This window comes from Fusarium redolens (assembly GCF_020744475.1).
Source record: "Fusarium redolens strain MPI-CAGE-AT-0023 chromosome Unknown BKA55scaffold_12, whole genome shotgun sequence".
Lineage (NCBI taxonomy): Eukaryota > Fungi > Ascomycota > Sordariomycetes > Hypocreales > Nectriaceae > Fusarium > Fusarium redolens.
The window spans coordinates 1,240,194-1,266,419 of NW_025763675.1; the positions used below are offsets into that span (position 1 = coordinate 1,240,194).

Below are 26,226 nucleotides of genomic sequence, written 5' to 3' on the forward strand. Positions count from 1 at the left end.
TCAAGCGGCCGCTCAAAGTTGTTAATGGTGCGGCTCACGCGAGGTGGCAGGGATGGTCGAGGTTGGCTTATCTGGTCTTTGCTAGGGTCTTTGTGGCTTTGAACCCCTAAGACATTCGATTATGAGGACAAACGCAAGCAGACATGGATTCGATGCGACAGTATTGAACCGGAAAAGGTGGAAAAGATATCAACAAATGCGGTTCTCTCTTCTCAACTTAAAAGAAGTGTTGCTATCGTGACGCCGGCCTCGACGGTCTCGGCTGAATTTAACATTTTGACAGACTGTTGAGGCTATGTTTGTTTGTTTGGTGATTGATTTATGGCGCATATCGCGGCGATTAAAAGACTCAATCCTACCTGGCGTGCCGCAACCAATCGTAAGACGACAGGGGCTTTTGTTGTCTGAAACCAAGGGATGAATTGCTCTCACATGCTTGCATGCAGTGGCGATTCATTGCAACCTGAAATACAGGTCATCAATTCAGCAAACCAAGGCCACCAGCATTCTTTGCTTTCTTTTTGCAAGACACAAGACATGCAAAGCCAAGTTGGTCATGCTCTATTATAGTTCTTGCATTGACAGTTACAAACTTTGAGCTTATACTGATGCTCTGCTTGTCATTGAGATAATTGGTATCACTAACTGATAAGTCACTTCTGTGCCTCTGTGAATCGATAGTGTATTTCATGCTGTAAGTCGACGGTTTGAGAAGTAATTGCAGGGGTTCCGTAAGCTGATTGGCACACTGTGTGAGCCGCAGCACGTATGTCCTTAGTAAACCGAGGGCACTCGATGGTTCCTCCAGCGGGCGCTAAATTAAGGGAATACCGTGAAAGATCCAATGTCTGTAAGCCAGAGAATCTTATAATTATTCATGCCTTAATTATACCCTCTTCACTTAGGTAAACCAGACTCTTGGAGTGACTTGTGATAAAATGATAGGTATTTCTATGGAGGGTCTCAGGTCCAGGTTAGCTAGGACATCGTGAAGAAAAAGCTGGACCACTTTCTATTGGTAGAACACTTGCGACCTGAAGTTTTTCCTACGTATAAGCTTTGATCGAAATTAAGATGAAAGTTATTTTCCTACCTACTGGAGAATATGTGGCATCTATAGGTCACAAAGGAATTATACGCAAATATTTCGCTGAAGCTTCTCATGTTTGGAAACTAACACTCACGATACCGTTTGTCATCAACCAGGCTGGGAAGATCGGCGTGAGTCAAGACAGCCAGGGCTAGGGATGAGAGTTATTAACGAGGAAGTTTGAGAGCAATTAGTGTTTAATTGCAGGTATTAAATATCCCTGACTTCGCTTCCAGTTCTACCATATCATCTCTCAACTTCATCAACTTTGCCGTCATCCATCGTCTACATCTGTCGTGAGAGAGGCTCATACAGTGGATAGCCCGACCCGCCCTCTCTCACACACGCCCGAAGGTGTCAAAAAAGCCTAGTCTAAAGACCCACTAAGTTATACTGAACTTACCCAAGTCTTTTTGTCATTGAGGATAAAGGTCCTAAGTTTTCTCTCCTCCCCTAGCCCCGGTCCGTGCTCCCATGTGACATCACTTCCTCACCACCAAATTTGATATCATCATCAGCCTTGCAAGCCTCAACCGCCGAGCAGCACCTGTCACTTCGCATCAATATATTTACCTGGCCCCCACCGAATAAATCACAGTCATGAAGCGGTCTCAAGGGAAACCGACCGGCCGTGGTTTTGAAGGACCCCGCTCCGGTTTCTCGGGCTTCGGAGGCTTTGGCACCGCCGCCTCCGGAACTTCCTTGTCGTACCTCGCCGAGCCTCCTTCATTCGTTGCGGTTTCGGATCCGAATGTTGTTGTGTCGCTCAAGAATGTTTTGAAGAAGGATAGCACTACCAAGGCTAAAGCGCTCGAGGAGCTACTAGCTTATGTACAGGCTCATCCATTCGACAAGGATGGCGGGGTTGACGAGGGCATCCTCGACGTTTGGGTGAGTTACCATTTGACAGTTCTTGAACATTTCCAGAGTTACTAACATGAATAGGTCCAAATATACCCTCGCACATCTATAGATAACTCACGTCGCGTGCGTGAATTGACGCATAACCTCCAGTTTGAGCTCATGAAATCAGCTCGCAAGCGCTTTGAACGTCATCTGCCAAAGATCGTCGGCGCATGGCTTGCCGGCCTGTATGACCGTGACCGCGTTGTTGCCAGGGCTGCTAGTGACGGTCTAACCTCGTTTCTGAACACCCCTGAAAAGGTCCTTGCGTTTTGGAACAAGTGCCAGGGCCAGATCCTTGACTATGCTATTGATGCTATTCAAGAAACGCAAGACTCTCTGAGTGATGAACGTTCAACGACAGCAGAGGATGCTGAGGCAAAGTACTTTCGAGTTGTTACCGCCAGCTTATCACTTGTCTTGGGTTTACTACAAAAAGTCGAGCCAAGTAACTTGGAGAAGTTGCAATCTCGATACGATGACTATTTTGCCGAGGAAAATGTTTGGAAGACCATTACGTTCAACGACTCGTCAGTTAGGAAGACAGTATGCCAACTACTGTTTGCTTCTATCGACCGGAAATTACCTTACGCCGATGATACGAAGGTCAAGCAAGCCTTCGTCACGGGAGGCCTAAAGACCAACCAAGCTGGCTCAGCGCTCGAATATGTACGAGCGTTGACAAAAATGACACAAACATACCCCGATGTTTGGTCATCAGCGAAGACATTGAGCGGTCCAAAGTCTCCCCTCGGCAGGCTGCAAGCCTTCATCGCCAAGGGTTCTCAGGGAAGCCCGCCAAAGTTCTGGGAGTACCTAGATCAACTACTGATGGTTCTGCCATCAGATTTGATCACACCTGAGGTCGCCTCCCAATTTCTGACTTCTCTCAAGTCTGGTATCACACATCGCGATGAGCCTCGAACGAATACTTCTTATGCATGGAAGTGCTTCATCGACACAGCCAAGCGACTGCTGAAGAACTTACCCGCCGACGACCAACTACCCTTTGTTCAAGAACATCTCTTCCCTCTCATCGAGCAGTTCTTATTCTCAGTATCAGAAAAGACAGTGGCTATACCGCTCGGCCCAAACGCGATTTCCGTCCTGGTAGAAGCCTACATCGCCACTGTCCAAGCGTCACCATCAGTGGTGTCCGCGTCCAAGGAGGAATGGGACCGACTCGCCAGCGTCTTCTGCGCAAAGATTTCCGGGTCGCTGCCCGAGGTTTCACGAGAGTACCAACAATCTCAAGAAAAGATCTCCGAAGAAGGTCGACGGTGGTTCGGCCTCGTGGGCCAGATTGAGGAGAAGATAGCTGATCTCGAAGAAGACGTGCCAGACCATACAGCTCAGCCCTCTCTCAAGGCTATTTCTCAGAGTATCACACTTTTGGAGAGCCGGAATTTAAAGCCATTTGGCGCAGCTCGAATCATCGAATATGCATTGAGTATGGCACCTCGCTTATTCGACGGTGATGGAGCTGTAAAGCTCTCGACGTTCTTCACTACTTTGGCTCGTGATGATGCTGCCAAAGCTGTCACTTCGCCCTCTTCCCGGTACCTGCTCTCTTCGCTTCACCTTCTCGGCTCCGTGTCAACTCAGTTCGCACCTATCTGGAACTCTTGGGTCGAGGCTGTCCTCGATCTGCCATCAGAGGCTACTCGTGATGTCGCCCTCGCCTCCTTGATCTCCAACGATAGAGGAGCTGTTCTCGCCAAGGGTAACATGGACTTGCAAAAGCACATTATTGGTCAGGCTGTTCTTTTAGCGGTCGGTGGTAGCAATGATTGGGAATTGTTGGAAGCTGCTGTCACATATCAGACTCTTACAGACAGTAATTACCGAGAGCTCGTTCAAGCTCTTGTCGAAATCCTTGAGAAGGAGCCCGCGAAGACAGAATCTACCCTCCAAGCTTTGGAGATCGCAGCTAAGGGTCGACCAGAGCTGTTCTCCCGCGATGAACGCGTTCATACAACATTGGTAGCTCTGCTTCTCGGCCTATCTGAGCTTGAGGACTCTACCATTTCTTCCAAGGCAACTTCTATCCGCACTCTTCTCGACACTCACACTGATGGAAAGCTACCTGTTATTGCTGTCGTTCAAGCTAACCTTGAGCGAGCGGGAACGCAGTCTCTGGATATCAACACGTTGGTGTCGCAAGCATACAATGCAGCCTCGAGTGATATCCCATCTGAAGAGCTCTTCCCAAGCACCAACGTGTGGATGAAGGAGCTTGCGCCATTCTTGGAATTGTCCGTCAATCCGGCTCTATCAATTACCAACAGCATCGGCGGTGCTGCTGCATTGGTAAAGGGAGCACCTCGATCTACAAACCTACGGACTTATCGGGACAGGAAGGGACGTGCCATACCCACAAGAATGGCCCTCTACGTGTCTCAGCTTTCGGAGAAGCTTCCACTGTCTCAACTGCCCAAGCCCTTCCAGCTTGAGCTGTTGTATCTTCAATGCCTGACTGTGCAGCTTATCTCTGACCAAATCACTTTCATGGAGGAGAACCGACTGTGGCAAACTCTGAAGCATGCTGAAGCTAGCGCACAGGCTGAGGAGTTCGTCTCCAAGACGCGGGGTATCTTGAATCAATTGGCTGCTGAAGCTGGCGCCTGGAGCGACTCGGAAGAGAAGCCGATCATTCAAGACCTTATTGATCTGTTGACTCAGCACTCGACAGAGTTAACACCCAGAGGGCTGCATAGCGCAAGGGCGCTCAGTGAGCTTGTCCAATTCCTGGCCGAGGCACATGGAGCATCGTCCAGCTTTGAGGATGCTCTTCTGAAGCCTGATATCCTCAAGATTGGCCCTACCACCGTCCTGCCGGCCTCGGCCATCATTTCTGGGTTTGGTGAGACTCTACAACCCTCCAAGGTCGCTAGCAACTTCTGCAACAAGGTTGTAAGTGAGATCGCAGGAGCCAAGGCAGATAGTGACAAGACGTTGATGACTCTTGTTCTTCTGTCACAATGCGCTCAGATTTACGAGGCTGGTGAAATGCCTGTGGCTAACAACCGAATCGTTTTTGCCGTCCGTCAAATTACCTCCTGGCTTGACGAGCCCGAGAGTCTGAGCCCAGCTCTTTGCGCTGAAATTTGTCGAGCCCTGAACAAATTGCTGCCTTGTATGAAGGATGTCTATGGATCGTACTGGGAAAAGACTATTGAGTTCTGCATATCGCTATGGAATCGTGCCCACGAGTTCGAGTTGAATGAGGCTCTCCCCTTCATTCACTCTTCACTAAAGCTGTTCAAGACAATTGAGTCTCTACAGGAGCCCAATGACGATCTTGAAGATGCCCTCAAGGAGTATGCCGGTGCTAAGCCTAGGGCCTTGATTGAGCTGTTGCGACTTTCTCGTGACACACGCTCGCAGCCACTTGAGATTGTGGATGCCATGCTTTGCCGAGAGGTTGAGAAGATTTCTTTGCGACATGTGCCTGATCTTTCGGATATCTTTGGCTTGGTAGCATCGGAATCGCGGGATATCCAGACGGCTGCCTTCAATCTGCTTCACAAGGCTCTCCCCGAACAGCAACAGCAGAAGTCCATTGATGCTTTGCTGGAAAAGACAGGTATGTGCCAACGGTTACCACGCGAAGACCAAAAACTAACAGTCCCAGATGCACGACTCCCTGACGAACTACTCTCACTCCTTCTTGACGCCCCTACGCTCGAAAAGTACTCAGACGAAATGCTTGCCGAATTCCCTTCTCCCATCCGCTCGTATCTCCTATCCTGGAAGCTCGTCTTCGATGCCTACTCAACATCATCATTTAAGATCCGAAACGACTTTACCGACAACCTTAAGCAAGATAACTGTGTAGCGCCACTGCTAGACTTCATGTTTGATGTGCTAGGCCACTCGGCTGCTCATCCGTTGAAGCTAGAAAAGGTCAACCTCACTTCAGAACACATTCAAGAGTACGACGTGAAGTTGGCAGAGTCGGAACCCGAGGAGAAGAACATGCAGTGGCTGTTGGTTCATCTCTTCTATCTTCTTCACAAGTACACACCTGGCTTGTTCCGTGCTTGGTACATCGACTGTCGCTCGAAGCAGACACGCATCGCTGTTGAGTCGTGGACAACCAAGTACTTCTCACCCATCATCATCACAGATGTCCTAGATGAAGTTCAAAAGTGGGCTGATAGTCAGGAACCTCCTGCTATGGACGAGAAAGAACTCGTTGTACGTGTCGCTCGATCCTCTAGAGAAATCATAGCTGGCTATGAAGTCGACGAGGATCAAGCGGCAATCGCCATCAAGATCCCTCAGAATTACCCCATCGAAAACGTCTCCGTCCAGAGCCTCAACCGTGTCGCCGTCAATGAGAAGAAGTGGCAGAGTTGGATCATGACGACACAGGGGGTCATCACCTTCTCCAACGGCAACATCATCGATGGTCTACAAGTCTTCAAGCGGAATATCCTCGGTGCACTCAAGGGCCAGAGCGAATGTGCTATTTGCTATAGCATTATCTCGACTGACAAGCGCATGCCTGATAAGCGATGTACTACTTGCAAGAACTTGTTCCATAGGACGTGTTTGTATAAGTGGTTCCAAAGCAGTAACCAGAATACGTGTCCGTTGTGTAGAAACCCAATTGACTATCTGGGTTCGGATACGAAGAGGCGGCAGGGTTAGAGGGCTGGAGTATCACTGGGAAGTATAGTATAGAAGGTAGAATTAAAAAAGTTTGAATTGGCACATTCCTATGCGATGTTTGGAAGAGAAACCGGGTTAATGGCGCGTCTACAGCTTGGCACCACCATCCTCGTTGTCCTCGCTATCTTCAACAAGCTTCACACCGCCGTCTTCCTTGTTTTCCACAAATCCGCTCTGCGTGTCATCCTTCTTTTCAGAGTTTCCATTGTTATCAGAGCTTTCGCCCTTGTCATTCCCGGTATTGTCGCGCTTAGGAGGGCTCTTAAACTTGTCAACCTCGGAGGGGTTGAACTTGTTGTACTCTGCTTGAGGTTAGGGATGTTGGAGTGAAGGATATGGAGTACGTGCCTGCGGGGGCGCCCATTGTGTCTGTTTGGAGTGTTTTTGAAGCGTGTTTGAAGTGTAGATTTGTTTGTAACGTGGATGAAGTGTTGGTTTATTTGTGCAGGCGTTTTGGAGTGCGTTTTAGTCTTGTTTGTACGATGGTGTCGGAATGATGAGAATTTATCGTCGAGAGAGGACTTTCAGTCGGGTTATACAGATGAAAAGAGACAGTGTGTCCAAAAATGTGAATGGGGTTGACGGAGACCTGTTCATTGTTGGTGCATAATGCCAGCGCTTTAGCGACAGGCTGCTCTGTCGATTGACCTCAGGGGTTCGCGGCAAAGGCTTTGTGATCACGGGCCTAGGGATCTTTGTTAGTGATGCAACAAAGGCAGGTGAAGCCATTGGAAACTAACCTGCTCAGCGTTGAGTCGCTGACTATCGTAGCGAAGGAGTGATGATACGAGGTCGATAAAATCAGGGTCTACATTGGGAAGAAGCTCTTCCCAAGGACGAGCGGGGAAGACAGTCCAGAGCTCGAAAGGTGCGACCTTGAATTGTTTTGCCTCGGGCCATGTCTCAGGCGTGGGCGTACCAATGGTCTTGAAGACGCTGAGAATAAGGCCAAGCTGATTACCGTCTTCATGAACAGCACGAGACTCGAATATAGGGTTTGGAGGATCACGGAGTGTTTCTGAGAGCATGACACCTAATCCCCACATATCAACCTCTGGTCCGTAGGATTTGTGTCCGAAGAGGACTTCTATCGCGCGGTAAGGACCTGTTCCGATATCGAGAATTTTATCGCCTGCTGGTTCTGAATGTGCTGATAGCTCGGGATGCCATGCTGTGCCAAAGTCGGAGAGATATGCTGGGCCAGTTGGAGATGAGAGGAGAATTGCGGACGGTTTGATGTCTCGGTGGATGATGCCTTGTGCGTGTATATCCTTTAGAGCATGCAAGACATCTCGGAAGATAGACCGGACGGCATCAAGCGGTAAAGGGCCGTTGGCGAGAAGGTCTACCAAAGTATACGGCATGAACGGAAAGACCAGAACAAATCTCTGCTCCTGATCGCGAAACGTTTCGAGGAGAGGAATACACGGCTCTCGCAACCCCTTTAGAATCTTGGCCTCCCTCTGCGGATTATGCGGTTCAATATCCTGATAAGTCACAATAACTTTAAGCGCCTTATCGCCAGAACGAAAGACCTCCGAAGTTACACCATCCGAAACAGGTCGACAGTTTCCATAAGGTCCAATGCGTATCCCCGAGTCAACCTCCTCTTCCTCCTGAGGAGGCGGGGGCGTAGGTGTCGAGGTTGGCTGACAGGCGAGATTGTACTCGTCCTAGGCCATGTCAGCGGATCCGCGAGTTCTGGACCGCTGAAGTTCGGCGCACCTGAGTAGAAGCGATTTGGTAGGCGGCCTGTTCTATGGCGATGGCCTCACTCATACTTGTTGTAGCAAGGGAGGCTTGTCTACGTACGTAAGTCAGTATTTGAATGTTACACATTAGGCTACTTACATTTTTTGAATCGTCTCATAACGTTGAGACATTGTCAAAGCTGCTTTCCAATCTGGTAGTTCCATTGTTGCAGGGTTGTTTTGGTAAGAGTAAGATACAGTAGTTGACAGGTCAATTAAGATCTGGAAAGTCAATTGCTGTCAAAAGATTATAGCACAGCAGACAAATTCCCCCGCCTGACGGTCAGAACAGCAAAGATCAGCCTTTGTTACTGGGATGTCTCAGGTTTGAGCATCTGGTTTCTGGTGGAAAAACACGAATGGAGAACAGGCCCGCTATTTCATAAAGCAGAAACAAGGCCAAGATGACAAGGAGCAGGGGTATAATAGTTAGTTATGCAATGCCTGTCAAGTCAGAACAGATCTAAATATTGCTTCAGTATATATGATAATCATGAGGCTTCATCTGGGTTGATATTATTTGAGTACCGAGCTTTACTATGAGGTCATGTGGTGACCTCGTGACTCTAACTTAATTTGTTAGGGAACTTCTCGAAGGGCTCTAGAGAAAACTAACCAACCACCAAACGTTTACCCATTAACTTAGCTCCACCGTTTCCAAGCTACCCCAGCCCAACTCTGACTCTGCCAGCCCTGTCTTGTTTCGCTCACTTCAGCGCCAGCCTCTCTCTAGGTCAGGCCTTTTAGCCGTTGTCGTCCCAGCCAAGGCATTAAGTTACTCTTCTGTCTCTTGCATCCTCGTGTCCCGTCCATCCTCGGCTGCATTGCATTGGATCTACGCATTCTGCGGCAATAATACTCACTTACTCCTCAGAGTCCGACTCTTCCGATAATACACAATCATCTGATCTACTACTCTACTACTCCTTTGTTACGTAGCCATCATCGCATACATACGAAGCTTCGTCGTTTTGTCTACCTCCGAACCTCGACCGACCCCTCTCGCCCAAGCAAAATCGCGATGTGCATCACGGCCTCGAGCGATTAATCCTATAATTAATTCACTACTCCCTCATCCGCATATATACATAATTCCAGTAATCCTTTGCGCTGCCCATCATGGAGGATATGGCCAGGGCCGAGTATCCCGCCATGCTGGTGAGCTTAATCCCCTCGACCTCCAATTCTATCGCCACGGGCGACAATGAGGGCAAAGTCAATACTTCACCTGGCTGAGCTTCAGCTGACTCCTTTTGCGCAATTACTAGGCAACTCTCCAGCCCAGCCAGGCGGTGCAGACTCTTACCGAACGAATGAAGCGCATGTCCCGCGTCAACACCGAAATTGCCGACTGGCTCCAGGTACGACAATCCGCAAACCACCAATGGCTACGCAACGACATGGCATCATGTTGCGAGTCTCGTCGACATTCCGCTAATCAATCCTACACAGGAGCGCCGTCGCGTGGAGGATCAGTATGTGCAGGGCCTCAAGAAGCTTGCTACCTTCAAGGTTCCCAATTCTCAGTCTGAGCTAGGGTAAACATCCCTCCTGAGGCCTTTGTATCGCAATTACTCACAGCACTGCAGTGTATTCCAAGCGCCATGGAATCGAATCGTCGACTCGACAGAAAACATCGCCCACTCGCATCATCAACTTGCCGATCGCATCGAGAGAGATATCGAGCATCCGCTGCGCAATTTTGCCAACCGCAAAGATGTTCAGAACATGAACACCATGTCCAGCAACCTAACAGCTATGGCTAAGGACCTCGAAGAGTCACAGGATCGTGTCGATAAGCTCACTAAGAAAGGAGGTCGTGCAAACACTTCAAAGGTCGATGCAGCTTCATCCAAGCTTGAGTCTGCTACAGGGCAATGGGAATCGCAGGCACCTTTTATCTTCGAATCTCTTCAGGCCCTCGACGAGTCGCGAGTGAACAACCTGCGTGATCTTCTCACACAGTATCAGACCCACGAATCCGATTCAGCTCAGCGCGTGCAGGAGAATGCTATGGAGACACTTGCATTGATGCTTGAGATTGACACGGAAAAGGAGATTCAGTCATTCGTGCACAGGGCCACGGCTGGCAAAGCGAAGCTCCCGACAAGGACATCAACACGACAGTCATCTTTCGCTGGCACCACTCCCTCGACACCAGTACCTCCCAGCACTGCCGACAGTACGAATTTGCCTGCCCCAAGCGCTCATACATCTTCTCCTGCGCCCGTCCCAGCTCCTGCCTCTTCGCACGCCGGCGACGATGATATCAGCGAACACAACTCAGTTCCCCAAGAGAAGCCAGGTAGGTACATTATCAACACTCGTTTACTGGTCACTAACAGCTGGCAGGTGGTAAATTGCGCCGCCTCGGTACCATGTTCGGTGGACGCAGGAGACAGAGCATGCACGCCGGTTTCGGCCAGCTCTCTCCCGGAAAGCTAGGCCCCAGCTTCGGACGATTGGGTACCAGTCACAGCCAAAACGATCGCGGTGTCTCCCCTCGAGGCTCCTCCAACAACCTTGCAGAGCACCACCGATTGTCCTCTCTAGCAGAAACTCCCGATGTGCCCAAGCTACCCAATAACGAGACCGACTCACCCGGACCCGATGCCTCGCACGAGAACACGAACGGGGTGTCGCACAACGGAAATCTGCTCGACAGCCCGATCCCACAAACGACTGGAGGTACAGTCAACGGTAACCATGAACCCGATCTGTCAGATGTCCAACCTCCTCCTGGTCCTCCTCCGTCGCACAAGCAAGAGAACCAGCCCCCCGCGCCGCAACCGCTCGCTACCAAGGACGCTGAAGGATTCACTGTTCCACCACCAATGAATGACCCTATTTCTGAGGCTCAGCGTGAAGCTCAGAAGGAATCTGGTGAAGATCCTGACCAGCTTCTCAAGGTTAACATCCAGCAGACACCTGTGGAGGATGAGGATCCAGAAGCCAAAATGGCTGCTCTTTCTAGCGTCGCCAACAGTCTCAAGCTCGGACCGGCCACTCGTCGTAGTGGTACAGTGAGAGGACGTCGTGACGTGCGCCATACAATGTATGTGCCACCACCCAACCTCCCTGAGAGCGGTACAGACTCGTCCGTGAGCGCTAGGCCAACATCTCCATCTTTCGCACAATCTGCTTCCAAGGGAAGTGCAGTTGCAGCCTTGGCATCCGAGGCTAGCATTGCCGGTACTTCAGATACGCAGTCTGTGAGGTCTGGGAACTCATTGGGAGGTTTGAACCATCCTCAGCATGCGCATATGACTGCTCCAGGTCTCAACACGTCTATCATTGAGAGTGTTTCTGCTACGTTCGAGGATGGTGTCGTCAAGTCAACAACCATTACCGGTGAGGTTGCATTCGTGAATAACCCCAGTGACTCCGGTGATGCGAAGAGTAATTAACCCCCAGTATCACAATAATTTCACCTACTAACACGAATCAGGCTACGAGACTATCCGCATCAACAACTTTTCGGCCCTTGAGCGCATCGGACCGAACCGCATCTTTGTGCAGAACTCATCCCCTGACCATAACGATCAGTTCAATCTCGATGTATCTCACCTCACCAAGAATGCAACCGCATTCTCATACCGAGTATTTTCCGAGGACTCCGAAACCCCTACACTGGGCGAACATGCTCCTCTCCTCCTCAAACCCGCATGGAAGCCTCAAGGAGACAAACTCGGCCTCTTGCTACAGTACCAGCTCAACCCATCATCAAAGCTCACTGCCCCAGTAACACTACACAACGTCGTCATCGTCGCCACCTACGAAGGCAAATCCAGCGGCGCCCAGACAAAGCCCGTAGGAACACACCTCAAGGACAAGCATCTCGTGTACTGGCGCATCGGCGATCTCACCCTTACCGCGGAACCTCACAAGATCGTCTGCCGCATCATCGGCGCAGAAGGCGCAGAGCCTAAACCTGGCCACATCGAAGCCCGCTGGGAACTCACAGCCACAGGCGATCAAGTCATCGGAAGCGGTATTTCCATCTCTAGACTCGACGAGGGCAAGGGTAAAGGCAAAGACGTATCCGAAGACGATCCCTTCGCAGACGACACCGCTAGCACAGAACACAAGTGGGTTGACGTACCTGTATCGAGAAAACTCGTCAGCGGTAAATATGAAGGACGGTAGTGGTTGTGCTGAATAATTATCACGTGCATGGATAGAAAAGACAAGATGCCATATCTTGGCGGCGCATTGAATAGCGAGCGTATGGGCTTGTTCCTGGGGTGAACTTTCACTCTTCTTCATTTGTTACCCATTTTCATCATTTTCTTTAGTATAATTTTCTTTGTATGCGTATTTGTATGTTAAAACTACCTAGGGAGGAACAGAAAGTAGGCTTATATGTATGGAGCTGGAAAAAACAGAACCATGTCTATGAAAGATGAATCATCAAAAAGGACAATATGCCCAGTCTTTTGCTACTGCGCTGCGTCTATACTAATTCCTTTTTGTCCTTATACTCCAACCATCCTCATCCGTGGGACATAAAAAGGAGTTATGCTTTTAATATACAGAAATGATCACGCCTTTTTGCTCTTTTTACTATCTTGATCCTTCTTATACTTTGAATACTTCTCCCCTAGATAACGCCACGTTCTTGAGAATCCGCCCATCAATAAGCCCTTGATACTTTGTACAGTACTTGGCCAATTAACTGTTTGCTTAATGACGATGCGCACCGTTTCGTGGAGTTTTTGGGCGTCGTCTGTGGCGATGCGGCGTTCAAACTCTCCGCCCTGCATCTTCTTAACGGCGCCGCCTGCTTCATCCGTCGAAGCCTTCATGAGCTCGTTGAACTCTCCGCGGGGAATACCGAAGCGTTTTTGGTATTGAAAGTATAGACGTGATCGGAAGGTTTGGGGGAGGCGTCTGACCATGTTACCGCGACGAACGGGATCCATGTCTTGTTGGAGTTTGTTGCCGGCTTCAGGGTTCATGATCCAGTCTGTGTCGTCGATGCGACAAGCCCCTGTGAAGTCGACGTTGGGAAGGGTTTTGACGAGAGGGGCGTAGAGACGGCGGAAATGGATGATGTTGTTGTCCACGATGTTTGTGACTTTGCTCTTGTTCTCTGTAGGGAGAGCCATGCGTGGATCACCTAGATAGCTCAAACCGGCGATGGTGCTGTAGAGTTCAGCTTCGGTGAATTGCGGTGGGAGGAGAAGAAGAGCTGTTCGGACAGCGGCGATGAGGTTGTGTTGGTTGGCGAGTCGGACACGAGGGTGGTCGCGGAGAATCTTGACGGGCTTTTGAAGACGACCAGCGAGGTATAAACTATCCCAGGAGGAAAGGTCGCGAACGAGGTTATCGATGCTTGTGACGCCGTACTTGATGAGCATGCCGTTGACCTCGACATAAGGATTGAAGTAAACGCCAGCACCCCAGTTCTGCACGCGCGATACAACACCAGAGCCTAGCGAGGCGAGTCCAGAATAATGGTTGCGATGTTGCTTCATATTGATAGAATGCCAATGCTCAACATGCGACACACCAAAGATAAAGTCCAGCACTTTCGGCGATCCCTTCTGCGACTTTATCAACGCATCCGGTGGATTCGGATGCACAGCGCGAAAGTCTGCTTCCGATATACTAGCCTCCGAAGGACTCTGCGGAAAGACACCAGAACCGTAAGCGAAGCAGTACATTATCGGCGCATTAAACTGCCGCAGCATAAGGCGCAAAGCTTCCTTGAGCTCATAGTTGATAATCATGTGTTGATTCGCGCCGAAAAGTCGATGTGGTAGGTCAGCGAAGGACTTGATGGATGTGTCGAGGTCTTCCCATTCGCTGCTGAAGACATTGAGTTTACTGCTTGGTGTTGAGGATGCGCTGCTTGCGATGGATTCGTCGGAGCTTGAGCTTGAGGTGGAAGATTTGGTTGAGTTGGAGTAGCATCGTGTGTATTGTGTTGGAGGGATTTGTCGTAGGTGGGAGGATCGAAGGGTAATGGCGCGGGTGGTCACGGAGGACTGGAGATGTTAGAAGGGGGATGGCGGAGGGGAGGGGAGGTAGAGCTTACCCGGAGGCCAATTGAGGCCATTGTTGAAGATGTAGGTTCTCGACAGGTGATGTAAGAGGTTGAGTTCAAGGTTGAAAGCTGAGGAGGTGTTATAAGAGATGATGTTACAGAAGAAGCTCGCTGATGCCGAGGGTCGTTAGCTACCGCGGAAGCTTCGGTTCCATTCACTCAAGAACAAGAAGAGATAAAAACAAGCGCAAGCAAAAAGGAACGAGTAAAACCGTCGTCATTCAATAATCGACGTCAGTGGAGCTCAGTTTTGTAAGCGGATGGATCGTATCGTAACTCGGTGATCGTCGGGCCTGAAGCTTGACACAAGGGAAAGCAGAAAATAGAAAGGGAGTGGGTCATGAGGAATGTGGGATGACCAATTAGCAGAGGCTCTAGAGACGGGACAGGGTCCATCTTTATCAGGTACGGAATACGTCACTGGATGATATCGACTTGGCAAGCTTGGAGACAGGATGGTTTGCAAGGATGCGTCATTACGGGGGGAGGGATTGGAGAGTTTGTTAGGGGTTTTAGGATATTTGTTTGGCTTGAATTTGGGTCATTGGTTTGTTGTATGAAACTCAAAGGGCTCTGAGACATGCTCACAATGAGCTGTCCAGATAAAATAACAAAGGAACCGTGATTGATCAACCCAACTTGTTGGAACAAAAGCAATTGGCCATTGAGCTGTTACTCGTATAGATGAGATTGACCCGAACTTTCTCAATGCTAAATTAGCCTGCCGTTAGACGCCCCAAGAGTTCAAGAAGCTTCGTTGAGCTTGACAAAGAGCTTCATCCAGCATACCCTACAGGTCGGCTTAAAAAGTCTTGGGCAAATCTCTGGGCCCAAACGCTCTCGCAGTAATCAGCAATTCATCCCACGATATACGGATATCTGGTTTTATTTCCTTATGAAGCTCATGGTAACTGTCCCAAGATGAAAATATTCTTATTCCCCATTTCTTCGACCTCGTCTTGAAGCCCACTCTGTGAACGCAAGGACCCATTAGGTCACGTGCTGACGCAAGCTACCGTGGTGATCGCAAACAAACCATCCCCATACCGCGATCTTTCATTCAAGCAAGCAACGCAATATAGAAAACTCGAAAATGCGCTCGTACACGCCCAACGATGGAGATGGGCGTGGGAGCCGACGAAGCTCTGTTAACGCCAGATTCAGGGCTAGCACGTCTGCTATAGACAGACCTCAGACATCTCTACGACAGTCCAGGGTAAGTCAACACAAAACAAAACAAACATTCCCGAGCTTGAACACATGTTTCTGACCGCGAACCCATGGCTGCAGATTTCTTCTTTTCGCGCGAGTACACAGCCTACATACAATCTATTCACAGGCGAATCAAATATTCCTCGACCTCAATCTCGACAAAGCCACGTCGCCGAGTCTGTCCGCCCCGGTTCGCGCGAAAGTCATAAGGAGAACATGGCGCCCCCCGACGCGGACGAGTATGAGAAGTACAGGCGAGAGATCGAGTCATTGAAAGCCGAGATTGGGACGCTGCAATATCGCATACAAACTGCCGAGCAAGAGAAAGAAATTGCGACGTCGGAGCAAAGTAGCAAGTTGGAACAAGCTCGACGGCGGGAGCAAGATGAAGCGCAGCACCGACAAGCCGCTGAGGCTGAACGCGAAAAAGCAGTTGCGCAAATAGAAACTTTACGAAGGGAACTGCAAGAAGTCAAGGACTCGATCGATGGCGATAAGAAACAATTAGAGCGCAAGGCTCGTGAAGCAGAGGATGAGGCCCGCTTGCTGCAGGAACAGCTTGAGGACCTATCCACCGCGAAGGACGATGCAGCTCGTATTGCCGACCGGAAAGTCACCGACATGGAGATGCAGATTGCCGCGGCGCAAAAGACTATCCAAGAATTTGAGCAGGAGAGCGAGCAGCGGGAGAATGTCCTACAGCAGACACAAGCTCAATTGGCTGAGAAGGATGGAGTTATCGCGAATCTCGAAGCAGATGTTTTACGACTCAAAGCGCAAAGCGGCGATGCAGAGACCATGGAGATCATCAGACAGGAACTCACCGAACAAGTTCAGCATATCCGAAACCTCGAGGCGACGAATCGCGACCAACTCTCCGAGCTTAAGCACCTTCGAGCCTTGAGCAAGGCAGTCGAAGTTGTCGAAGAAGAGAAGCGAACGCTACAACGAAAGCTAGAGTCAGCGGAGTTGATCGAAGCAGAGCTTGCTGAGGCGCGTATCCAGCGACAGCGACTGGAGGACGAGCGCTTGGCCTGGTCGGCGTATCTAAGAAACGCTGCTGAGACGGACGAGTCTGAGTTTGACTCGCCAGAGGCTGTGGCAAGAGCCCTTGTTGAAGAGCGCTTGACGAACGCATCATATGTCGAAAAGGTTGGGGCTCTACAGGCTGAGATCACTGCTGCTCAGAACACGATCCAATCGCTCCGCGACGAGCAGGCTCAACTTAAGAACGAAGTCGAGAATGCGAAGACAGTGGCAAACGCTAGCAATACCGACAAGGCACGAATGCGACTGGAACGCCAGCGCGCCTTGGCCGTCAAGGAGGTCGAGTATCTCCGCGCACAGCTCAAGACCTTCGACACCGAAGACGAGACACTTCAGCCAGAACAATTTGACCAAGCTCGTATACAGCGCGTGCAAGAGCTAGAGGATCTTGTCGACAAGTACAAGATGGAAGTCCAGAACCTACACGCTGAGCTATCGTCAATCGAGCCCTCAGCACCAAGCACACCCCAACCTGTGACGGGTAGCAAGCGCTCAAGAGCGGAGGATGACAGTTCTCAAGAGCAACTTGGTCAACTCACGCGAAAGAAGCGTATGCTAGAAGAACAATTGACAAAGTCCCAAAACAAGATTGCTCTACTAGAGAAAGACTTGTCCACCAGCAAGGAACAACTAAAAGCTGCTAAGCAACAAACACAAACACGCGTTCTATCACTCAAGTCCAATCCCACTTCAGACTTTGAAGCCATCAAGCGCTCTACCCTCGAAGCACTAAAGAAAGAAAACGAAGACCTCCTCGCCACCCTCCAATCCAAGAACTCCAACTCCTCCGTCCCCATGATCCCAACCTCCGTCCTCGCCGCGATGGAGCGCGAAATAACCGCCGCCAAGTCCGAAACCGCCTCCGCCGAAAAGCGCACCCGCCGTCTAAAAGAAGTCTGGGGCTCCAAGTCCCAAGAGTTCAAGGAAGCCATCTTCTCCACGCTCGGGTGGACCGTAACCTTCATCCCCAACGGTAAAATGCGCGTCGAGAGCACGTTCTATCCCTCGCAGACTGATGAGCATGAGAATTCTATCGTGTTTGATGGCGAGCGGGGCACGATGAAGGTTGGGGGTGGACCGAGGAGTGATTTTGCAAGGAGGATTAGTGATCAGATTGGGTTTTGGGTTAGGGAGAAGGGGTGTATTCCTGGGTTTTTGGCGGCGCTGACGTTGGAGTTTTATGAGGAGCATACGAGGGCTTCGAAGTAGGGAGTGGAATGCAATGTGATGATAGTTAATACCCCAGTACATTTGTGTTTATAATGGAATCAGTTGAGTATTGTATAGAGAAGGTATGGCTTATCGATGAACTCGAGATACCTTTCCACGAAGCGTTTGTGCAAAGCTTCTCAATCGAACGCTGTCTTGTTCCCAACAATCACTCGTCGAACCCAATTTAGACTTGATCTTGTGCTCTTAGTAGTGCTTGACTACACCAACTACAGGTCACTGGCCTAACAGATACTCATCCACGCTTTTCACACCAGCTGAGCTCAGCACTGTTGATCTGTTCTCATCGTCGCCAGTGGCTCCGGGGTCATCGAGCTGACTTGAGTGCCTCGCCAGGAAGGTCAGATGTGAGCCATTCTTCTGAGTAGGTACCTTACCCAGTTGATCGCTTGATAATGAAGAAGGCGAAAGAACAGCGAATTACTCTTGCTTAAGTATGAAAGTTGTGAACTGACAACTTCCCTCTCGTAGCAGTGCCTTCTCCTAGTACTTGGTTAACTACTTTTGTAAAGACATCTCCTAATGGCTAACTTTGACAAACTTTGACTTTTGATCTATTATCATTCATCATTCATCATTCATCGCTCATCACCATCCATCAAGACTATACCGTATCATATCGAATCATCATGTCCAAGTTTAACGCCAATGAGATATCAACCGATTCGAACCCTTCGAGCAGTGTCCCCCCACCTTCAGGTGACCAAACCTCCTCAGCGGGAGCTGCTCCGTCCACCGTCGACCTCACCCAAATGCCAGATTCGGCCGATAATCAGCAATATGACGATGCCACTGGGAGGTATTTTATATCGGTTGACCTCACCGGAACCCCCGATGATCTGCCATGTGAAAATGCCACTGGGAGAGAAGAAACCGAAAACCTAGAGCATCTTATATCGGTTCAACGTGCTGAGGCTGTTTGCGAACCTATCCTGAATCCTGTTGAGATACGCTCGACTGTGGTTGCGCGCCAATATCCTACAGACGATACTCCTGACGTTGCGCCTGAAATCCCATCTCAAGACACCAGTTCATCGATTTCGCCTCCGCCAGAACAAGCGCCTTCCTCGGCGGTTACAACCAACCAAGAAATACCCAACCAGGCGGGTGAACTGGCAGGAGCCTGGCCTCCTATAGATACCCTCCGAGAACTTGGAGAGGCCCTCATGAACAGTCTAGAATCAATTGATGATAAAGATCCTGGCCGTGACAAGTTGATTCAGTTAGCGCCTGTTGGACTCAACAGCGACGGAAGTTGCTCGGCCGACTACGTTTGCCTACACCGCACGCAAGGAATTCCTATGCCCCATGAGCCGTACCGGATAAAGATCAACTGGCCGCAGATTGATATGGGTCAAGGAGCTCCTCGGCGCGTAGAACGCTACCATATCAGATGTTGGGAAACAATGATAAACCAGGGAAAACTCGTGAATATCAAGCTCTTTCCGAAGACAGCCGAATATGGAGACCTCAAGAAGATTGGGCTCATGGCGAGACAGTGGCTTAGATACTCGGGAGGGGTGTTTCCTGGCAGAATGGACGAGATGCTCAAGGAAGTCGAGAAGCTTGTGCAGCCTGGACAAAATATCGCAGAACTTTGGGAGGTTACATGTGCGAAAACCGTGTGGCACCTAGCGGGTAAGCCCCGTGCTCTTTCGGATATTCTCGAGATTGGGGATGCGCATGAGGAGTGATGAAGGAACAACGGCTTTGATAGTAGTTGCAATAGAATTATCAGGTCATCTTGAATCCTTAACTTCGTGGTGCGGTCCCTGAATGTTGCAGAAGGCTTATAAACCTCGATGACTTGAGTATAAGCTAAAGCAACTTTGAAGCCGGAGCGACTACAGAAGTCGATTAGTAAACCTAAGTGAATCAATATAAAGTTGGGTAGCTTGAGAACTAGAATGGGAAATATTTTAACAAACTGGCTCAATGTGTTGAATCTTGCTGGGTCAGAGTGCACAGCTCATCGAACAGGCAAGCTATTGGAATAACATGATATTTACTACCTATATCACTAGATTTTGCATTATGCTCTATATCACCTGGTAAATTGCCCTCAACAACGTCCACAGCGCTTACAAAAGTCCCCCCTCTCCCGCTCCCTCCTCATCTTTGCCATTCTCTTAGCAGCCCTCTCTTTCTGTTTCTGTTTCTCCATCGCTTTATCCACCATTCTAAGAATCTTAGAGTCATCAAAGCTTGTAGTGCTCGTCTCAGTGTATACACTATCTCGTCTTGGAATGGGAACTGTTTCGGGGAGGGGGTGTGCTGGAACCTGGCCAAGTACTGGAGCTTGATTGTGTACTGGTACTGGATTGTATCCTTGATGACCCGTTGGTAGTGCAGAAGCTTGGTGAAGACCTGGAATTTGCTGTGGTATAGTGCTTTGCTGCGGAGCTGTTGGCTGCACCAGCGGTACCTGTGCTTCTTGAGGTCTTGGGACTTCCAAACCGAGCTCGCCAAGCATTTGATCTATAGGAATCTGCTGTTCTGGAGGTTTTTGTTGATTCTGAACCTCCGCCACTCCCGGTTCCGCCCCTTGCTGCCCTGGCACTTTCTCAGACTCCTCCTTGGCCTGCATATTAATAACCTTTTCCATATTCTCGCCCGCCTCATCGATCATACTACTAACTTCCTCTCTCCTTGCATCAATCATCTCGTCAAATTCCAGATTCTTTAACTCAATAAGAAGCTCAGAGCTGTGAGTCAAACTGGACATGAGTTCATTGACAAGTTTCGCCTTATCGAGGATTGTCTTCAATCTTTCTTTTGTGGTGATATCTTCGGGAATAGGGAGATTGGCGGTGCTCATATTGCGGAAGAATTGTAGTTGGATGGATAGTGCTTGGTAGGCTTGAGTGGTCAGGAAGGGAAAGGTGTCGACTAGTGAATCCCAGGGAAGGTCAGATTGTGACTGCGGACTTGTGTTGTTCATGGTGGTGTCCATTATCCGTAAATCTCTGTAGGATTCGGAGTGGTAACAGTGTAATTTAGCTGAAAGGCTTCAGTTCCTTTCAGGCTTAGAAAAAGTCCTCCGGAAATGCCGTGGGCGAGTTAGGTAGATATATCATTCTTTTAGAGATATTGATTCAGAACTGTGGCCAGACATGATGGTGTGAACACTTTGCTGTGCTTATGAACAAATGGCGCTTTTCGTCAATAGTTAGTGAACGTGATGAGATGGATATCTTAAGAGATGGCTTATCATCCACAAGACAAAGGGATCAGATCAGGGTGACGAGAGTGAACACAGCAAAACGAATGACAACCGGTTTCTGGTAAGAAATTGATTATACCTAGACAGTTATTTTCCAAGGTTTGGATTATTACACCGGCATTCATGAATCTTGAACCTCGGATCAAGATCTAAATCGCTATGATAAAATATTCTCATAGTCATAAACTCTAAACTCTATATCTATACCCATTGGACCTTTTCAACTAGAACAAAGTGTACCTCAATCGCTTCCACCAGGGAAACGTAGCAAGCTCTGTCCTCCAAGCATTGATAGCCTCCCAATCATGTTCACGTCGGCCCGTATCAATATCAATCTTCTCAATGCTGATCCAACTCGTTCTCTTCCAGAGATATCCTCCAGCCCAGAAAGCCAGCACAATAGGCAACCCAAGATATTGCATAAAAAAGTCTTCAACAGTGCCCATTCCAGATTCGCCAACAGGGGCCACAATGGCCACGTAGAACTGAAACTGTTAGCCGATGTTCCAAAGAGCGAAGGGTCAGAACTTACCTGAGCGATGAGAATGACAACAACGAAGATCAAGCCCAACCATGATCCCCAAACACCTCCAATGGCCTTGAATGGGATTTCATCGAGTGTATGTCCATTATACTTCCACGCCGCTCTAAATCGAATATGTGCGAGACAGATCGATCCCCAGCAAACAAGCATAGCCAATCCCGACAAAGCCAAAAGCCAATCGAAAATAACAGGACCAGCCGCATCAAGGTTCAAAAAAGCAAGACATCCAAACGCAATGATGAATCCGACAGACGGCAAAGGTCGACCCGCTCTATCAACCCATGTAAAGATCTTTGGCGCAAATCCCTGCTGCGCAAGGGCAAGAAGTGTGCGTGACCCTCCATACACGGAGGCGATGCCGAGGGATAAGACTGATGAGAGGATGACGGCGTTCATGTAGTGATCGAGACCCTTGAGACCGGAATATTTTCCAACAAGGACGAAGGGTGAAGCTGCGCTGTTGGAGTAAGAACTTGAGCTGAGGAGGTTTTCATCATTGCAGCTGATCAACAACCCAACGAACAATAGCGCGACGATGTAAAACAAGCAGATTCTCCAGAAAACCTGCTTAATAGCTGCGGGGACTGAAGCAGTAGGATTTCGAGACTCAGCCGCTGCCAAGCCCACGAGTTCCGAACCCGCAAACGAAAACGCCGCTGTGACGAAAACAGAGCAAAATCCCTTGAATCCGTTCTTGAAAGCACCTGGATCATGCCAAAGCTTAAAGCCTTGATATGTATCATAACTCCCACTCGACGGACCCCCACCACAAACCAACACCAACGCGATGATCATAAAGATAGAAATCGAGGTGAGTTTAAAGCACGCTGCCCAGAATTCTTCCTCGGCGTAACCCAGGGTGCCGAACATATTGAGGATGGTAATAGCAGCGAGAAACACGGCGATCCAGACTCCGGGGGAAATGTCAGGGGACCAGTACTGAATCGTAATAGCGCAAACTGTGAGTTCGAGAGGAAGTGTAGCGGCCCATTGGAGAGTGTAATTCCAAGCCATGGCGAAACCAAAAGATGGGTCGATGAAACGAGCTGCATACGTATAAAAGCCGCCGGAGATGGGATACATGACAGCCAATTCACCCATTGCGTAGACCACATTGAAAACCATGACTCCAACGAGGAAGAAGTCAATAAACAACGTAGCAGGGCCCTGTAACTGTCAGTATAAACTCAATTGAGTGAAGGAGTCACTTACACCTTTACTCAACGCCGAACCAGATCCAACAAAGAATCCAGCACCGATAGATCCTCCAATAGCAACCATCTGAAGATGTCTCGGCTTCATCTTCCGATCCAATTCCACAAGCCCCAGACCATAATGCTTCCTCGTAAAAGATTTAGCGTTCAATCCCGTTCTCGTCATGAAATCATCTTGCTCATATTCTTCACCCGTTGCAGTGAAGGCTTCTTTCGTTGGTGCGTTTTCATCAGCCATGATGCCTTTTTCTCCAACGACTGGAGAATCAGACACGACTTTTTCAACAGCCATGATTAACCAAATCCAAGGAATTACCTAACAGATGGAAAAGAGTGAGGAATTAAAGAAAGGAAAGAAAAAAAGTTCTGAATGGCCCCATTATAAAAAAAGATTCAAGGCCCCATAGTAACAACGCTATTAGGCCCACACATGGCATGGTCATGACTCTGGATGCAAAATTTTCATTAATCGTAATAGGAATCTCCACGATTCTAGGGGAGGATTGGGCTTTACTCCAGATATTGAATTAGGTATTTACGTAAATCTCCATGGGGAAGGAGTTGGTATTGATAATGAGGTTATCTACGGGTCTTTACTCCAAGAAATCTGGAGGGTTTGCGACTCCACATTGCAAAGCTGGAGAAAGATTTATACCAAGACCGCAAAACATAAAGAGTCTAAGATATCGTGATGAGTAAACAGTAGAGATTACGGCTCCAGTCTTCAATTAAACCAGTTGACTCACAAGGAATTGTAGACAATAGAGTCATTCGATCCTAAGTGGAGTGGTTCGAGCAATTTGCCACTGTAAAATACTGAGGTCCAACTCTTATACGCGAGATTCTCGTTTATCAAAAGCCTCAATTTGGTTTAACTAACAAACTGATTCGACGATCAATCAAGATCTATCCCATTACGTTACTCCCAAGTCTAATAAGTCCACTCTGTGAATCTTCAACCCCTGTCTCTATAACGTAAAAAAGTTGCGGCTCAGCGGATCTTGGTGGAGACATGATCGGAGCCGATGGATGGTCACTTATTCCCGAGTTGCAGGCCTAGGGGCTCAATCATCTAGGGTATGATTACTACCTATTTTGAGATAAACAGAATACCAAATAGATAAACCAACAGCAACAATAGTGGAAGCAATAAAGACAATGTAGAAATACCACTTAATCGACTCCCAAGCGTAGACCATACTAGAAAAGGCCCCGTTGCAGAATGTTGCTAGTCCCATTCCCGTGGATCACAACGTACCTGGTGAAAACTCGGAGGCGAGTGACTATGTTGTCGAATTCAGAAAGACGGCGTAGAATAGATTCTGAAACTTTGAACCACATCAACTCTCGAAAGCTGACACATGGCCTATATAAAACAGCCGCGAAGGATTCTCTATCCGTACTGTGCACTGAAGAGTTGAAGAAGTCGGTAATTTCTCATGCTCTGACGAATTAGTCAATTAGCTCTTCTATAATATCTGCCGGAGCATGAAGTATAATCTCTTCTCCATCCCAACAGATAGTCTCCAACATGATGGCCGGCTCGGTTGGAGAGGGATCTAGCACTCTTCGTTCCTACAGCCATTTTAATCTGTAACTGCTATGGTATGTTGAGGAATTAGCTCGCTGATGTTGCTTTTAAGGAAAAGACTCGGGGTGGTTCGGTGCCAAAGGTTGTACTTGATGCACTTCGACATCATCATGCTTGGGGGACTAATTGACCAACTCGTGTATGGGACGATGTAACTCTTCTTACGCCTTGGAATTTCTGTCAGGAATCAAGGGATATCAAGATTTCGAAGGCTTAGTATCAGCCGATGACTAGTTATGTGGATGGGATATCGCGTAATTCGTCTGCGCCTACGAGCTTATGGGAGTTTGGCCACTTTCAGCCTGGTGTGAGTCAGCTGCGATATCGTTTTCATATGATACTAATGCACCTCTGTAGGATTGGCTGGACCAAAATGCTTCTCCGGAGTATCCCGAAAAAGCTCTCACAGATAATTACCCCGTCGCCAACCCCTTTCTCATCAAGACCCTCTAAGTTCTGTGTGGTGATAATAAGTTCTCAACCACAGGACTCAACTGCAAATAACACATCTAGCTTACAACTTAGACATTATACCACATCAAGACCCTCAATTTACCGTCCCAGAGCACAGGCCACATGACGTCCTTCAACCACTACGCATCCGGAGCTATAGGGCACTTTAATATAGAACGATTATCAGGGTTGCAGGGTGATGAGCCAGGGTGGAGAAGATCTCCTGTACGGCCTGAGATGGCGGATGGTATCACTTAGGCTGAACACCAGACACCGTATGGGTTGGTCTCTTGTTCGTGGAAGTTGAAGTCTTTGGATGAGGAGGTTGAACTTCTTACTGTAGGTGTAGTGCTTCCTGTTTTGACACAGATGGAAGTCGTACTTCCGCTGGGAGATGATGAACGGAGGAGGTTTGGACAAGTTGGAGCGGGATTATGGACTTTCCATTCACCTCTGGTGAATCGTCAAGACTATGGTACAGGATATTCTGAATGCCGAGCCAGCATAATTTTTGGTCCACCTATCTGCTAGATTGAAATAATGATCATATGTCAGCCACGGTTTTTCGATTGGTTGAGATCGTTTGTGATTGGGAGGCCACTATTATTCTGGCGTCGGAGCTACAGTTGCTAAGTACAAACAAAGTATGAGAAAAGGGACACTAGCCTCCAGGTTGCTGGGATACTATGAGCATGCAGAAATGATCCGACAACACACCACCAAATGTTCGGCCTTGATTACTTAATACCCACCAGAAATCGCTGATAGCAGCTTCTAAGCCATCTTGTCTTGCTTAGGGTAGTTTCGTGGTTGGCGTTTTATTTCCAGCCATTTCCAATCATCCGTATAACACAAGCACAGCCCCAGATTCAAAATCTAATTATATCAAAGGTTCTTCCACCGATGCCGAGATAAGACCAAGGGTCCCTGAGATCGATCTCCTTTGCATCCCATATTTGTCCTGTCCCGTATACTGAACGATCTTCCTGCAATTGAAGAATGATGGCTGGCTGAAGTCAATCAATCTGACAACGAACGAGACATTCATGCCACGAGGGATGAGGCTTGTTTTGTTATTTGCTAGCCTGCTGAGATTATGTCTCGTAGGTGAGACACGGAATGCATAGTGATGGAATAGTAACTTTGCGTGAGAGAGTCTCAGTCAACATTTTCTGCACATCTAATTAGCCCCATATCTCTGAGGCTTTTATTCAAGAGTTTGAGCCGTAAGTGACATTACAT

The 26,226-nt window shown here is 48.7% G+C and overlaps 9 protein-coding genes across 9 annotated transcripts; 5 read left to right on the plus strand and 4 right to left on the minus strand.

The window, feature by feature from the left end:
• Window positions 1-1,690: 1,690 nt before the first annotated feature.
• BKA55DRAFT_517549 (uncharacterized protein) lies at window positions 1,691-6,649 on the plus strand (the record flags this gene model as incomplete). Its single annotated transcript, XM_046188195.1, has 3 exons — window positions 1,691-1,981; window positions 2,036-5,579; window positions 5,622-6,649. The coding sequence occupies 3 exons, from the start codon at window positions 1,691-1,693 to the stop codon at window positions 6,647-6,649; spliced, it is 4,863 nt and encodes a 1,620-aa protein (XP_046047117.1).
• A 54-nt stretch (window positions 6,650-6,703) lies between these two features.
• BKA55DRAFT_100538 (uncharacterized protein) lies at window positions 6,704-7,176 on the minus strand. Its single transcript, XM_046184666.1, has 2 exons — window positions 7,019-7,176; window positions 6,704-6,972 (listed from the first exon to the last, which is right to left on the minus strand). Exons 1-2 carry the CDS (start codon window positions 7,032-7,034, stop codon window positions 6,758-6,760), a joined length of 231 nt encoding a protein of 76 aa, XP_046047118.1. The 5' UTR covers window positions 7,035-7,176; the 3' UTR covers window positions 6,704-6,757.
• A 192-nt stretch (window positions 7,177-7,368) lies between these two features.
• BKA55DRAFT_648537 (kinase-like domain-containing protein) lies at window positions 7,369-8,943 on the minus strand (the record flags this gene model as incomplete). The annotated part of the gene is made up of 3 exons (XM_046197250.1): window positions 8,522-8,943; window positions 8,396-8,474; window positions 7,369-8,343 (listed from the first exon to the last, which is right to left on the minus strand). Exons 1-3 carry the CDS (start codon window positions 8,584-8,586, stop codon window positions 7,369-7,371), a joined length of 1,119 nt encoding a protein of 372 aa, XP_046047119.1. The 5' UTR covers window positions 8,587-8,943.
• Window positions 8,944-9,586: 643 nt separating this feature from the next.
• BKA55DRAFT_100585 (Muniscin C-terminal mu homology domain-containing protein) lies at window positions 9,587-12,765 on the plus strand. Its single transcript, XM_046184667.1, has 5 exons — window positions 9,587-9,782; window positions 9,874-9,959; window positions 10,011-10,726; window positions 10,774-11,820; window positions 11,870-12,765. Exons 1-5 carry the CDS (start codon window positions 9,735-9,737, stop codon window positions 12,565-12,567), a joined length of 2,595 nt encoding a protein of 864 aa, XP_046047120.1. The 5' UTR covers window positions 9,587-9,734; the 3' UTR covers window positions 12,568-12,765.
• A 197-nt stretch (window positions 12,766-12,962) lies between these two features.
• BKA55DRAFT_541874 (mitochondrial matrix Mmp37-domain-containing protein) lies at window positions 12,963-14,482 on the minus strand (the record flags this gene model as incomplete). Its single annotated transcript, XM_046190432.1, has 2 exons — window positions 12,963-14,411; window positions 14,462-14,482. 2 exons carry the CDS (start codon window positions 14,480-14,482, stop codon window positions 12,963-12,965), a joined length of 1,470 nt encoding a protein of 489 aa, XP_046047121.1.
• Window positions 14,483-15,523: 1,041 nt separating this feature from the next.
• On the plus strand, window positions 15,524-18,088 carry BKA55DRAFT_619692 (spindle assembly checkpoint component Mad1). Its single transcript, XM_046196750.1, has 2 exons — window positions 15,524-15,686; window positions 15,761-18,088. Exons 1-2 carry the CDS (start codon window positions 15,564-15,566, stop codon window positions 17,936-17,938), a joined length of 2,301 nt encoding a protein of 766 aa, XP_046047122.1. The 5' UTR covers window positions 15,524-15,563; the 3' UTR covers window positions 17,939-18,088.
• Window positions 18,089-18,531: 443 nt separating this feature from the next.
• BKA55DRAFT_705164 (uncharacterized protein) lies at window positions 18,532-19,653 on the plus strand (the record flags this gene model as incomplete). The annotated part of the gene is made up of 1 exon (XM_046200657.1): window positions 18,532-19,653. The coding sequence occupies exon 1, from the start codon at window positions 18,589-18,591 to the stop codon at window positions 19,651-19,653; it is 1,065 nt and encodes a 354-aa protein (XP_046047123.1). The 5' UTR covers window positions 18,532-18,588.
• A 368-nt stretch (window positions 19,654-20,021) lies between these two features.
• Window positions 20,022-23,232, minus strand: BKA55DRAFT_516923 (amino acid permease-domain-containing protein; the record flags this gene model as incomplete). The annotated part of the gene is made up of 4 exons (XM_046188132.1): window positions 20,022-20,967; window positions 21,408-21,667; window positions 21,715-22,893; window positions 22,939-23,232. 4 exons carry the CDS (start codon window positions 23,230-23,232, stop codon window positions 20,022-20,024), a joined length of 2,679 nt encoding a protein of 892 aa, XP_046047124.1.
• Window positions 23,233-24,757: 1,525 nt separating this feature from the next.
• BKA55DRAFT_692793 (uncharacterized protein) lies at window positions 24,758-24,984 on the plus strand (the record flags this gene model as incomplete). The annotated part of the gene is made up of 2 exons (XM_046199829.1): window positions 24,758-24,838; window positions 24,889-24,984. 2 exons carry the CDS (start codon window positions 24,758-24,760, stop codon window positions 24,982-24,984), a joined length of 177 nt encoding a protein of 58 aa, XP_046047125.1.
• Between the last annotated feature and the right edge of the window lie 1,242 nt (window positions 24,985-26,226).